Source organism: Amblyomma maculatum, chromosome 1, assembly GCF_055883805.1.
Source record: "Amblyomma maculatum isolate TAMU_Amacu chromosome 1, ASM5588380v1, whole genome shotgun sequence".
Classification (NCBI taxonomy): Eukaryota; Metazoa; Arthropoda; class Arachnida; order Ixodida; family Ixodidae; genus Amblyomma; species Amblyomma maculatum.
In genome coordinates, this window is record NC_139344.1 from 346,497,968 (window position 1) to 346,512,654 (window position 14,687).

General features: G+C 46.0%; 1 protein-coding gene across 1 annotated transcript; it reads left to right on the forward strand.

Moving 5' to 3' along the window:
• The first annotated feature begins 2,403 nt into the window (after positions 1-2,403).
• On the forward strand, positions 2,404-14,425 carry LOC146207672 (uncharacterized). Its single transcript, XM_084577174.1, has 3 exons — positions 2,404-2,551; positions 8,934-9,013; positions 14,321-14,425. Exons 1-3 carry the CDS (start codon positions 2,404-2,406, stop codon positions 14,423-14,425), a joined length of 333 nt encoding a protein of 110 aa, XP_084433300.1.
• Positions 14,426-14,687: the final 262 nt, after the last annotated feature.

A 14,687-nucleotide genomic window follows, 5' to 3' on the forward strand; every position in this document is an offset into this window, starting at 1 on the left:
TGGGTGTAGGGGCTTTTGTATTGGGATAGTTTATCTTTTCAACTCATTTAGAAAGTCACGCCTTGTACTGTGTATAGCTAGTAGTTGCGGCCAGACGCACCTTGGCCGAAATGCCTCGTCCACACGCAGCTTTAGCGAAGGCTTGTGGCAGACGAACCATTTGTGTGCCTCAGTCAAATAACATCTGCAAAACGTCATGTTCTTCGCTGCGTCAAATACTGAGATGGAGCCAGAATTGGAGCACGAAAATGAAATGAATGACCTCAGTAAGTAACCAATCAGTTCCAGCTTCCTCATTTGAAACGACATGCATCTCAATGGTGTTACTCGTGTCACTTTTTCGCCTTCGGTCTGCGTAGTGAACTAGCATGTTTCTTTAATTTGACAAGTGGCCTAAAGGCCATCATGAAGAAGGCATTACTGAGTATTCGTAAACAAAAAAAGTGAGTGTAGGTTTAACACGGCTAAACCTAAACCGACAAAGTGAAAGCGCGCGACTCCTCCTGGGGTATCTGCGAACCTCAAGGATACCACAAACAGGTCTATACGACACGGAGGGGTCGAGTGCATTTTGAAAGGGAAGGTTATGCGTAGTTAATAACCGTTCAGCGACGTCGTTCAGAACTGGCAATCCAGGCGGTAAATGCGTGTGCTTATAGCCGTAGCTAACGCTGTAGAGCGGGGCTTTAGCTTTGAGTAAACTATATTTACAATTCTAGACGACACGAAGGCGTCGTGGGCATTTTGAAGGGGGAGGCCCCAGCAGGCGAGCCAGATAGGGATCTCTCTAGGAAAAGGGTAAGTAGAGGACTGGAAGGCTGTGTGGAATTGTGTCACGCAAGGTTGTATATTAAGGCGACAGCCTTTAATGGCTCATGCTCGCGGATCGTATCCGTCCGTCCGTCCGTAACGCTTTCGTTACGTGGGAGGCGGTAGCTGGCAGCTGACATAGGTGAGCACTAATTGGACGTAAGGCTTCCTGACATTACGTTTGGCAGAAGCTGCCAAATCGGGACTCTCCTTTCATATGGGAGGGTGATGTCAGGATTAGCCTGCCAAGGCCGTTGCATTCACGTTATGCCTGAGCCACGCTGGCACGTTCATACGGCTCGGTGAAAGCGGGGCTTTATATGTTGGCTGGTAGCTTACGCTATCGCGTCATCTAGAAGGTGGGAGTGAAAACAGAGAGAAAGAGGTATCGTAGTGGAGGGCTTCAGACTACAGCGTGATAGAGGATTTCGCCTCATCGCAGTTTAGTGATCCTAAGTGCTCCCTGGAATTTTTATTTGTGGAGATATGTACCGCTACAAATTAAGCTTGCCAGATGTGTGAGAAGGAGGAGGGGGAGGAGGCGTGCGGTGTAGAAGAATTCTCATATCTAGCAGCATAACTTGCTTACTACTGGTTTCACGTGTGGCCAATACCCCTCGTGGGTATTTGCCATTATTTGAGGGCACAACAACAACAACAACAAAAAGGGAAGCAGCAGCACAAGAAGATGCGAGCGGTGCCGGCTCCGCGCGCAACACGTGCGAAGAACAAGCTAGCAGAGCTGAGACCGCGAGCCGCTAGGCCAATTCAAGGCCATATGAAACGCCGACCAAGCTACTGAAGGACGTAGGAAAGTTTTCGCTCTAAAAAGCGTACAGCAAACAAAACGCCTACCGTGCGTGGCGCTCGGGATTCCTCTCCTGTCATTCGTACGTAGCCAAGCGTGTTTTACTACAACTTATCGCGATACGTTAACCTTACTCGATAGTCTTATTGATCAACGCTTGATGAAGGGCGTTCGAACATACACGTACATCATATTTTCCAAGGCACTAGTAATACCTTTACAACTTCGTTTTCCATCATCCCGAGGTAAGCGATCCATTTTCATTTTTCATTTTTAGGTTTTTTTTATTATGTACTCTCCTGAGATTGATGATGCAGGCTTGAAGATGGAAGACTTCACCCCATTCAACGCCCGTTTTATGAGTTCAGCTGTTGTAGAGCTGGCGCAGAGTACTGAAATCATAATTGAAAAATGGTAGCGGTAGCCCGATGTCCAGTAGCCAAACACTACCCACGCGTACATTTCGTGCTGAGAAGCATCCAGATAAATGCGATAATGCCCATTGCTCATGGCTGCCATCACCAATCTTGCTTGCGACACGTCCGAAAAGGCGCCCACAAGCTGCGCACACAAGCAAAATTTATCGGTCCATGTGGCGCCAGCGTTCTCGGACTGGAACAGTAAGCCATTCTGTCAACGTTGTGTGGTCACGTGGTCACCTGGAAACTGAATGAAATGGGGATCGTCACAGGAACGTGATCAAGAAGCACTGAGGTGGCAGGCAGAATCGCCGAAACCACGCGCACGTGTAAGAACGCCGCAGGGCCATCTAGCACAGAATCAAGATGCGGACTGCTACTTTGGGCCTCGCGCTGGCGCTAGCGCTGGCTTTCACTCTTTCAGTCGCAGAAGGCGCCGTCACCAGTTTTGCAGAGTTTCGCAAGGGCCTCATCAATATGAACCCAGCCAAGATGACGTCTCAGTGCCGAAAAGGTATGAGGGCAGACACCGGCTGACCGTAGCGCCATGCACTGCCATCGTGTTTGCCGTAGCTTCCGCTTTGAATGTCTGTCGTAACGTACGTGTCTGTCAAAAGATAGCTGATTTCATTAAGATAAAAAGCGAACTTGAAGTGTCTTAGTATTTCGCACGCACTCAGACAAAGCGGCTCGAGCTGCGCATCGAATCATCATATTGACCCTTTATCTTTTTTTATCCTGCAGAACTTGAGGAATTCTCTTAAAGGGTCTAAACGAAAGGACATTTTAAAGCAACGTTAAGGCAGAAAGCGAGTGCGCTATAGGGTGTTTTTGAAATGAAGCAAATTGTCAGATCGAACAGTTTTCTCACTGTTTTCAGGTTGCTACGCTAAATTACGCAGTAGTTTAAAGTTATCCTGATAATTTAACAGTGTACACCTCGTATACGTTTCCATCTTCCCTTGCCTCAGAAACAGGGTATTGGTTTAACTCCCTTTTTACAAGGCATGTTTCTTTTCTTTTTCTTTTACCTTGATTCCACCCCCAGAGCTGTTTTCATATTGCCTTATAATGGCTTCTAAAATGACTACCCTTGCTACCGAATAGGATTTGACTTCCCTCTCTCTCAGATATGTTAATGTCTCCTGTAGAGCTATCGCCCAAACCTCCATCTGCCTCTGAAGCTCTGTATCATTGACCCCAGATGCACCAATGACTGCGAAATAGCTAGGAATACCCCGCACCTCCACCAAGATGATACGTGGCAAGGAAAGGCCAAGAGATTAGTCCAAGATGACACCGAACACGGCACACAGAAACACACTAGCGTCAACCGGGCACCAACCGACACTGCTCCAACGTCGTCTTGACCAAAACTCACGAGATTCTTCTTCTTCCGTCCTTATGCAGATACCAGTGCATGCACCGCCTAATGTAACAATATGTATTGACTCTAAAGAGCGGTCCTCTTTAACAATAGATGTTTTTCCCGCCCAGGGATCTCGAAGCCTCCCCAAAAGCCCACCAGAGCGATAGCTCACATTTTAGGGCGCTCGAATGCTGAACATAAGTATGCTTGTTCGACCTCGGCCATGGCGGCCATATTTAGATGCATGCTAAAAGCAAGTATCCATCGTGCTCTCATGTGTCACTACACGTTTAGGAGCTTCAGGTGGCCGCCATTTCCGGAGCCCTCCACTACGGCAGCCTTTAGAGCCTGATTCGTTTTGGGATGTTAAAGCATAAAATCTAACATTTTCAAGAGCTAAATTCTGAATCTGCAATGCCTTCACAACATCTACCCCTATTGCCAGGCATACATTTTGACATCACAACAATTGTAATCGCGCCGGAATTGAAACCCCCCCACATTGGTCACGTTAAACGTGATGCCATTTGTGGAAACTGATTTCAGTATTTAAGCTAAATGGCGCTTGTACTCAATCGGATAATCCTGCGAAGTTTCGATCTTTCGGAGACCACTCACATGCTGATGATGCATCCATTATAGAACATTTAGAAACATGCTTTATTGATTTTAATGATGATGATCTAAACACACTTTGGGACCGTTTTAAAGATATGTGCAACTTCTGCATAGATAAGTTTGTGGCGAGCAAACGTAAACCTATTCGTCGAGAAACGCCATGGATGACGCGTGAAATAATCCAGTTAAAACGAAAGATAAAAAGGTTAAAAAAAACGGCGCTTGCACTTAGGTAATCTAAACAATTTAAAGGAAAGCCTTGCGCGTGCAGTGTACACGTCGAAAGAAAACTATTTTAATACTGTGCTGCCAAACTTCATTGTGGAGGAGCCAAAAGAGTTTTGGAATTTTATAAGTGAAAAAAAAAAAAAAAAAGAAACCACTGTTGCAAATTCTGGTTGATGGATCAGTAGTTACTGATCACGGGGATATTGTGCACCACTTCAACGACTACTTTCGCAGTGTGTTTTCGAATTCCGGTGCTTGTCCATCTAATGATACAGTGTTTCACCCCCGTGATGTTAGTTTTATTTCATATCCTGGCGTAGTTTCTATGCTATTAAATTTAAAAACCAAATCTTCATGTGGTCCTGACAACCTTCCTAACGTGTTTCTGAAGCGCTATGCTGAATGTGTTGCAAAGTTCTTAGTTATTCTCTTCCGTATTTCATTACTTCATGAACATTTACCGAGTGACTGGAAGGTAGCCAGGGTTGTGCCAGTATACAAGAAAGGTGGCCGCACGTTATTGCAAAATTACCGACCGATATCACTTACATCGTCATGTTGTAAACTAATCGAACATATTATTGCCAACCAGATTAATTAATTTTTAGATGCGCATAACGTCCTCTCTAAATTCCAACACGGGTTTAGAAAAGGGTACTCAACAGTAACGCAATTAGTGACAGTAATACACTCACTTGCTTCATGTCTTGATAAGAACGGTCAGACTGATGCAATATTTCTAGATTTCAGCAAAGTTTTCGATAGAGTCTCTCATGACAAACTAATATTAAAACTCCGAAGCAATGCCCTACCTGAAAATTTGATCATATGGATAACAAACGATTTAACCAATCGGTACCAATTTGTAGAAGTTAATGAGGAACAATCAGGTTGCCTTCCGGTCAGCTCTGGGGTGCCCCAAGGAATCGTGCTGGGGCCATTAGTGTTTTTCTTTATTAATGATATTACAACTGACCTTGATCACAATGTGCATATTAGGCTGTTTGCAGGTGAATGTGTGCTTTTTCAAGAAATAACTTCGGTTAATGACCAAATCCAACTTAACTCCTCTCTAGCTAAGATTTATGAGTGGTGTAAAACGTGGGACATGAAAGTTAACCCTGATAAGACCGTCGTTATTCGCTTCGCTCGCAGAAAAGCTCCGCTCTCTTTTATCTACAGGCTAGGTTCTTCACCTTTGTTGGAAGAGGCCAAGTACAAGTATTTGGGTGTCACGCTTACTAATACTTTTTCATGGAATATACATATAGATAACATCTGCTCTTCCGCTTTACGTAAACTATACTTTTTAAGACATAAGCTTAAAAATTCTCCCTCGAGCGTAAAACTACTTGCTTACAATTCACTAATTAGACCGAAACTTGAATATGCATGCGTTGTTTGGGACCCGTTTACTAAACACAATATCACCCGTTTAGAAAAGGTACAAAGAAAAGCTGTGAGGTTTATTTATTCTAAATTTTCTCCGTATGACTCACACTCTGAATTATTGCAGGTTATTGGTATTGAATGTTTTGAACAACGAAGAAAAAATTTACGCTTGCAATTTCTTTCCGCGCTTTGGAATCGAGACCTAGCTATTAACCCTTCACCATATCTGTCGCGTTTATCATTGAGGCATACGCGCCATCATCATCTTACCTCGCTGACGCCGTATTTCGCACGAACTGATTTATAAAGTTTTCATTTTTTCCTCGCACAGTAACTGACTGGAATGATTCATTATTGCCTTTCTCCACACTTTGATGTTTATTACCTTTGTTATTATTGTTTTGTTGCCATGTTACCACCCTGCTTGGACCTGTACAAGGTTTGCAGTATTGAATGAAGAAAGAAAGAAAGAAAGAAAGAAGGAAAGAAAGAAAGAAAGAACGAAAGAAAGAAAGAAAGAAAGAAAGAAAGAAAGAAAGAAAGAAAGAAAGAAAGAAAGAAAGAAAGAAAGAAAGAAAGAAAGAAAGAAAGAAAGAAAGAAAGAAAGAAAGAAAGAAAGAAAGAAAGAAAGAAAGAAAGAAAGAAAGAAAGAAAGAAAGAAAGAAAGAAAGAATTAAACTTGAAAATGTATCTAAAAATTTTTGTTTTACTTTTTCAATTTTCAAGAAATTTAGATGTTCGAACACATCACTCGCCTGTTGCGAGCCGATGCACCACAGACAAGGCCGCGCAAGCCACGCACGGACAACTTAGGAAGAAAGGAGTATTTATATGCAGTTCGAATGGCCTTTCCCGCAGTGAATTTTGTGAGTGTATGCTACAATTATGAGCACAACTAGAAAGGGAGCAATAACTAAAGTGGCCCGATGGGCCCACTTCCTTTAGTACGCTCCATCCTATAAAACAAAACCAAATAATGAGATGATAAATTAAGCATGTAGTAAAGGGCATGTTTTGGTTCATATCCCCTTTGTTTGAATTAAATGGCATAGTGGTTCCGGCCTGTGGCGGCCAATGGACCCCCCCCCCCCCCCCTTTCACCTGATGAACGGTTCTCCAGTAGGTAAGGACAAGCAGTAGAAACTGCGCGTTGTCTCAGATTGAACTCTCAGAGCTTAACCTTCGTTAGGGTGTTATGCATATTCATGGCTTCCGTTTTCTACGTTTTCGATACAGGTTTTGCTAATTAAACCTTGCGTATTTTGATTTCTCACTCCGCACACACCTCAGATGACCAAAGACTGCTATCGCGTCATACCATTAAGGAGGAGGTTAACTAAATATCCCCTAACTTCTTAACTCAGTTCTAAATGCGTCCCATTCAGGACGTTCTAATAAAAAGCGAATTACATCCTCATCGCCAGGCCACGCACATATTCTGGATTGTTTGTGCAGCCAATGCTGTGTAGAATGTGTTAAGGATACTCTGCTCCCAAGCACGTATGGCGAATCGGAGCTTTTATACTTGCTTTGAAACACATTGGATTTGTAAATAACGACAGTGAATCAGTCCGACATACATCGAAGCTTGCGTGAATTACCAAGACTCGCATATTTTCGTCGTTATCGGCACGGTTAGGGCTCGGCCAGTATGAAATGCCAACAATGGAAGGCCAGATGTAGAACGTTGTCTAGCCAGTTATTTATTCTTGGAGTTCCCAGAAATAAGCTCGTGTCCGACTGTCAGCGGGAAGACTATGACAAGCAGCTCTTTTTTAGCCCTGAAAGATTCCTCAAGTACATCGTGCATTTTCCTTAAGATCTATGGTATTACTGTGTGCTCTCAAGGGATGTTAAATTCGACTGATGAGGAGCCAACGAAGCTTCAAGTACGGATATCTCGAAACGAATATATAAATTACAGTGGCTAAAACACAGGATAAATGTGATCTAAATGTGCTATTTGTTTTCGGCTTAGATACTGGTAATTAATCTGTGTGCACTTATCTGCAAGCAGTTTTATGCGTAGCATCGCTAAATTGGCCTACTCCGAAGTCTTTAATACGTGTCGTGAATAAGGCGAACTAGCATATAATTAGCTCTCTCAATGAAATAACCTTTGCTTCTGCTTCTATCGCCTTCTTTTTTGTTTCGAGCTTCTGCTTTTCAAGATAAATTGCCACGATGCCTTCATGAATGAAGTCATCGAACGAAGTAGTTAAGTGTCCGCGATCTGTAGAGTCCTAATAGCGGGTGAAAGAGAATTAGGACTCGTGTTCGGGATATCGTACCTGTTGCAGAGGAACCTTTAATGGTGTGCATCTCGAGGCACCCATGGACAAAAATGAATCTCCCACCCAGATGCATCCAGCAATCTTCACTTTCCAGAATTCTACACCAAACACCGCGGAGGAGTGGAAAAACGATAGCGAGATCAAATTCGAAGACGCATTGGAAAGCGGACAAAGCGAAATGTGCATCCAGTACTGCAAACACAATCTGTCGCATCACTCACGTGATCGCCTTCGCGTGGTCATTGTGCGTTTTTATCGGGCTTGAGGGTCTCACTGGAGCTAATGCTGCCGGTTCTTGCCACGCAAAAGTTATGAGCTATCACTTTTCTTTTAAGGCGAAAGCCTTTATTGCCTCATCGTTGTCGACAGCAAGTGTCACGCTTTTGTGGCGGCTGTGATTGGTCGAGACGGGATGACGTCATGGAGGTCTCGACCAATCACAGAGCACCACCACAGTATGCGCGAATGCGTGCCTTATATGGCCATATGCCAATCAATGATCAATTAACAATTAATTACTAAGTGCTAATTACAAATTACTAAGCACTAACAACTAATTACGAATTAAATATTAAGGGATAATTACTCAATAATGATAAAATAATTAATTGATTATTAATTATGATATATTGACAGGTTGTGTAATTATTAAATAATGATTAGTAATTACTAATGACTGAGTACTTAAGTAATGCTTACTAATTAATGACAGTTGCGTAATTATTGCTAATCACTGTCGCGAATTCGGTAAATTCAACCACACAACAGTAAACGTAGAACAACTGCGAAGATACAAGGAGCGCGATCTCGTCGCTACCAAGCAGAATTCACCGAATAAATGCACTCTAAGAATGTAAATTAACAGTCGCTCGCTTTACTTGTAACAGCATTCTTCATTACATGCGCAACAGTCGCGTAGCAGAATGCAGCACTCAGGCTTTCGCCCTTCATCAATTTAGTCGCCAAAGTGTCCTCGATTTTTTTATTCTTCGCAGTGATGTTGAACTGCGCCACAAATATGATGGGCCTGCTCCGCAACATGGATATTGTTGAACGGCACTGGGACGACTTCGCGGTAAGTTTTACAGTGCTAATGCGCGTAGACCTTGAGCGACACTCTGTGCGCAGGACTGCGCCTTCTGACAGAGACGGTACCGCATTGCATGGTTTGCTTTTCAGTCATATAGTTTACGCGTTACGGTAGCCCTGAAGACCAAAAAATGTTAATCGGTCAGGAGAATAGCTGTCATTATCTTGCAGAGAGCTTGCAGAGAGGCCTAAGTACACCACTGTAAGAATCTAAGCAGCCTGGTTACTTTCGGTATAGTACTCACCATACTTTCGGGCAAATGCGGTACATGGTGCAGTGTACATTTCGTGTGATGAAATAACTGATCAGTGATCATGCTCGAGTTAGATTTATATAGATGAGAACGTTTGCTCAAGATACTGTTTATGTCTTTTTCATGCCACATAATGCGCTTGGAATTATTGCGTAGTTTTTGGTTTCGACAATGCCAAGCCGACGTTGTTCACGTTTTAAATGTTATTGCAAGGTCAAGTTCAGGCCCAATGTTTTTACACCTTGAAGAAACGTTGAGAGAAAACAGCGTACGGATAACGAAAAAGGGAATTTTTGAAAGGTTGAAAGGACAGAAAGTGTGTGTATATATATATATATATATATATATATATATATATATATATATATTGTGAGACAGCACTTGCACAAAAACGTCTATTCTATTCCAGAACCAGCAGGCACACAGTGCGCGACGCTCCGAGCAGCAGTCAGCGATGATGATGATAATGATGATGGATCTATACAGATGAAAGAGGTGAAAGTTCACGCGTTGCGCTCACACAAATCCCCCCGACAAAAGAGCGGCCACCCTGGTCGCTGATTACAGGGATGAGGGACGACGGGCATGGGGCTTCATGCGCGAGACGTGGACGATCTCTTCGGAGCGACGACGTCGATCTGCGACGGTGTGCGAGGGAATAACGCGATAGTTCACCGGAGACGTTTGTTGGAGTACTGTATAAGGGCCAATGTAACGATGGAGAAACTTCTCACACAGGCCAGGAATGCGGATTGGTGTTCACAGGAGAACTTCATCACCGGGGTAAAAGGAGGGAGTTCGATGGCGTTGATCATACAGGGCTTTGCGTTCTTGTTGAGCATCTTCAGTGTTCAAACGGGCAAGTTGGCGACACTGGGCCATACGAGTGGCAAACTCTTCGCCCAGAGATTCAGACGTAGAGGGAGCAGAGAAGAAAGTAGTGTCCAGTACTGTCGATGGTTGACGGCCATAAACTAAAAAGAAAGGGCTATAACCAGTAGTGCGCTGAACAGCGGAATTGTAGGCGTAGGTGACGAAAGGTAAAACGTTGTCCCAGTTCCGGTGATCAGGAGCGATATACATGGATATCATGTCGGACAAAGTGCGATGAAACCGCTCGATGAGTCCGTTGGTCTGAGGGTGGTAGCTAGAAGAAGTCTTATGGACGGTGTTGGCTGCGCGCATTACTTCCTCAAGGACTTGAGAAAGAAATGTCTTTCCACGGTCGCTAATGAGAATACGAGGAGCACCATGACGCAAAACTATCGCACGCAGGAAAAAATCGGCGACTTCAGAGGCGGCACCGGAACGAAGAGGTGCGGTTTCAGCGTACCGCGTTAGATGGTCGATGGCAGTGACAACAAAACGGTTGCCGTCTGACGTCAAAGGGAGAGGACCAAACAAGTCAATGGCGACCGTGTCAAAAGGCACAGATGGGCAAGGTAGAGGTTGCAGTAGGCCAGCAGGAGGGGATGTTGAACGCTTGCGATGCTGGCAAGACGGACATGATGAAATGTATTTGACGACGCTGGCAGAAAGCCCAGGCCAGAAGTAGCGGCTCTTGATACGGTCGTAAGTTTTAAAGTGGCCTAAATGTCCAGCAGTGGGGTCGTCGTGGTAAGCCTCCATAATTTTAAAACGAAGGGAGCGAGGGGCAACGGGTACCCAGCGTTGACCCGTAGGGTGATAAACGTCGCGGTAAAGTGTTCCATGGTGAAATCGGAACCGACGAAGCTGACGGCGCAAGTGACTGTTTGGGACAACTGATTCTCCACGGAGGCGAGCGATGATTGTGCGGCAGTAAGGGTCAGTCAGCTGCAGGGACGAGAAATCAGCATTATTCTCGAGTGGAGCTATAGCGATGGGTGCAACATTCAGGTGGCCAGCAGAAGGCGGACTCGGATGGCAGCAGAGAGAGGAGACCGTATGTGGGGCCGCGTCAGTAGGTAGCAATGGGCAGCGGGAGAGGGCGTCAGCGTCGAGGTGTTTTCGCCCAGATTTATAAGTGATGGTGAAGGTGTATTCTTGAAGACGTAGTACCCAGCGACCCAGTCGACCCGATAAGTTCTTCAGCGATGACAGCCAACAGAGTGCGTGATGATCTGTGACAATGGTGAAGTGGCGGCCATACAAATAAGGTCGAAATTTTTGAACCGACCAAACAACAGCGAGGCACTCTTGCTCGGTAATAGTATAGTTACGCTCAGCTGCAGTAAGCGTACGACTGGCGTATGCGACGACTTGCTCTTCAGACACTGCGTTGCGTTGCAAGAGAACCGCGCCAAAACCGTGGCCACTGGCGTCTGTGTGAAGTATGGTGGGCGCGTCAGCGTCAAAATGGCGAAGCACAGGGGTGGAAGTGAGTGCCTGCTTGAGAGCTTTGAAGGCGTCTTCACATTCAGTGGACCAGGTGTAAAACACTTGGGTAGACACGAGCTTGTGTAGCGGGGCAGCAATTGTTGCACAGTTCCGAATAAAACGGCGGAAGTAGGAGGCTAAGCCAAGGAAGCTGCGAAGATCTTTCTGACGTTGGGGCCGAGGAAAATTAACGACAGCCGTAATTTTTTCGGGATCAGGCTGGATTCCTGCCTTACTGACGACATGGCCGAGTACTTTGATGGTCTTACTGGCAAAGTGGCACTTCTTGGTATTCAGCTGAAGCCCCGCCTGGGCAAGGGACGTGAGGACATCAGTGAGACGCTGCAAGTGCTGAGTGAAGTTTGACGAGAAGACAATGATGTCGTCGAGATAACATAGGCATGTTTTCCATTTCATGCCGCGAAGCACGGTATCAATCATGCGCTCAAAGGTGGCCGGTGCATTGCAGAGTCCGAAAGGCATCACGTTAAATTCGTAGAGACCGTCGGGGGTAGAAAAGGCAGTCTTGTCCTTGTCTGCATCGTGCATAGGAATTTGCCAGTATCCCGAGCGGAGATCGAGACTGGAGAAATACTCAGCGCCTTGGAGACAGTCTAATGCGTCATCAATACGAGGCAAAGGGTAAACATCCTTGCGCGTGGTCTTGTTAAGTGCCCGGTAATCCACGCAGAAGCGGACTGAAACATCTTTTTTGCGAACGAGGACCACAGGTGAGGACCAAGAGCTCGTGGATGGTCGGATGACATTTCGAGCAAGCATGTCAGCAACTTGCTCCTCAATGATTTTTCGTTCTGCTGCTGAAACGCGATACGGCCTTCGTCGAACAATAGCAGAGCCGTCCGTCTCTATGCGATGAGAGGTGATGGAGGTCTTCCCCAACGCTGAGGCGCACACATCAGAAGACTCTCGGTGCCGCAGGAGGACGTCTAGCAGAGCTGTGGACTGCTCGGATGTAAGGTCAGGGCTGATGGCGGCTGCGAGAGCAGAGGATGTCGGAAATTGAGGCTTGGCAGGAGGCGGTGGTGCGCTGGAAAGTGTGTTGAGGGGAACGGGATCAGGATATGGTGCCATGGCAGCGACGTGACCGCACACGGGTGCCGAGCAAGTCGGGGAAGGCGGAGTGGGTTGCCGTGAAGTAATCTCGGCATAGGTTGGCAAGGAATGTTGGGGGGCGTTGGGAGGCGGCGAGGGAAGTTGGGAGGCAATGGGAGGTGGGGCAGGTGCCACAGTGCAGTTGAAATTCGTCAGTTCATCTTTGATGATGCTGCGCAAATTCACCGTTGCTGGCGGAAGAGTTGGAGATACTGCAGAGGGGTTGGTGAGGCCGTAGAGCTCCTCCCGGATCATGGTGCGGATTAGGGACCGCAAATTTCCATCTATGAGGGAGCCACCATCACTGGGGTCTTGCACGAGGCGGCAGGACTGTAGCTGGTCCAGACGTTGACATGTGGATGTGATGTCAGATACGGACGACGGGTTTTTAAACACGAAGGCATTGATAGCAGCAGTGTTGATGCCCTTAATTAAGTGGCGGACACGCTCAGATTCAGGCATAGCAGCGTCGACACGGCGACAAAGGGCCAGAACGTCCTCGATATACGACGTATAGGACTCGCCGGGCTGCTGGAGACGAGCTTCAAGTTTTTTCTTTGCCTGCTCTGAGCGACGAGCCGGAGTGCCGAAAATTTTCTTTAGCTGGTCCGTGAATGTAGGCCAGTCAGCGATGTCATCCTCGTGATTGAGGAGCCATGTTTTGGCGACGTCAGCCAAGTAGAAGACGACGTTTAGCAGTTTATGAGCGTCATCCCAGCGGTTAAATGCACTGACCCTGTTGTAGTTGTCGAGCTAGTCGTCAACATCTTCACCGCGAAGGCCAGCAAAGATTTGGGGATCGCGCTGGCGGCTGGTGACAGTCCAGGCAGGGGCAGCCGCAGTAGGAGAAGGAGACGCCGGGGGTGAGCGAGCACCGTTGCCCTCATCCATAGCACAGGACCGTGGACGCAAGCGAAGGCCTGAACGGAGCTCCAGGGAGAACGGTAGGCGGGTCTAAAGCGAGAGGTGGGGAATACGAATCGCACCTCCGCCACTTGTGAGACAGCACTTGCACAAAACGTCTGTTCTATTCCAGAACCAGCAGGCACACAGTGCGCGACGCTCCGAGTAGCAGTCAGCGTTGATGACGATAATATATATATATATATATATATATATATATATATATATATATATATATATATATATATAGAGAGAGAGAGAGAGAGAGAGAGAGAGAAAGAGTTCAGGACTATTTCATGAAATTTGCAAATACATGCGTCATCGCGACCAAGAGCGGTTTGTCCCAATGGCCCCTTGTCGAAGGTAGGTCGATGGATTGAACGGACGGTTGTATGGACGAATGATCGGAAGTATTTATGAGCAAGTAAGTCGGTGGAAGGATTGATGGGTGAGTGAGTGTATGTATGGATGGGATGAGTTGGTGGATGGATGGAGTGGGTGATAGTGGATTAATGGAGTAACGGGTGGATGAATGTATCGGTGTGCGGTTGGGCGGCTGTAAAAGGACGAGAGAAACCTTGTGTCGTTTTGCGGCCTTGACTCTATCATGCGTTCTAACTATGTGTGTACGCTAAGCAAACATCAAGCGTGTGCACTTCTTGCAGAATGTGCCCTGTGTGAGTCGGTTCCTGGAGTTAAAGTTTCCGGACTATTCTCAGGATTGCGTCAAGTCAGGTTTATTCGGAAAGGTGAGCGACGTGTGTGGGTAAACATATAAGCGAAACACTGTATTTTTTAAAACAAATACAAAATTCGCTTTCCTGTGCTAAAAAGATAATTAAGGCTGTTCTTGACAAATCACATCTTATGCTCGTGTCGATTACGCCCAGAGCAGGTGAGAGGCAGAGACTTGTCACATCCAAAGTCCCTACACTGTCCAAGCAGTACCGACCCTACAGCGCAGCAAATTTTGCCATCTTCCCCTCAATACGTGGCTTCCGAGACATCTTTGCTACATTCATATTCCATTTT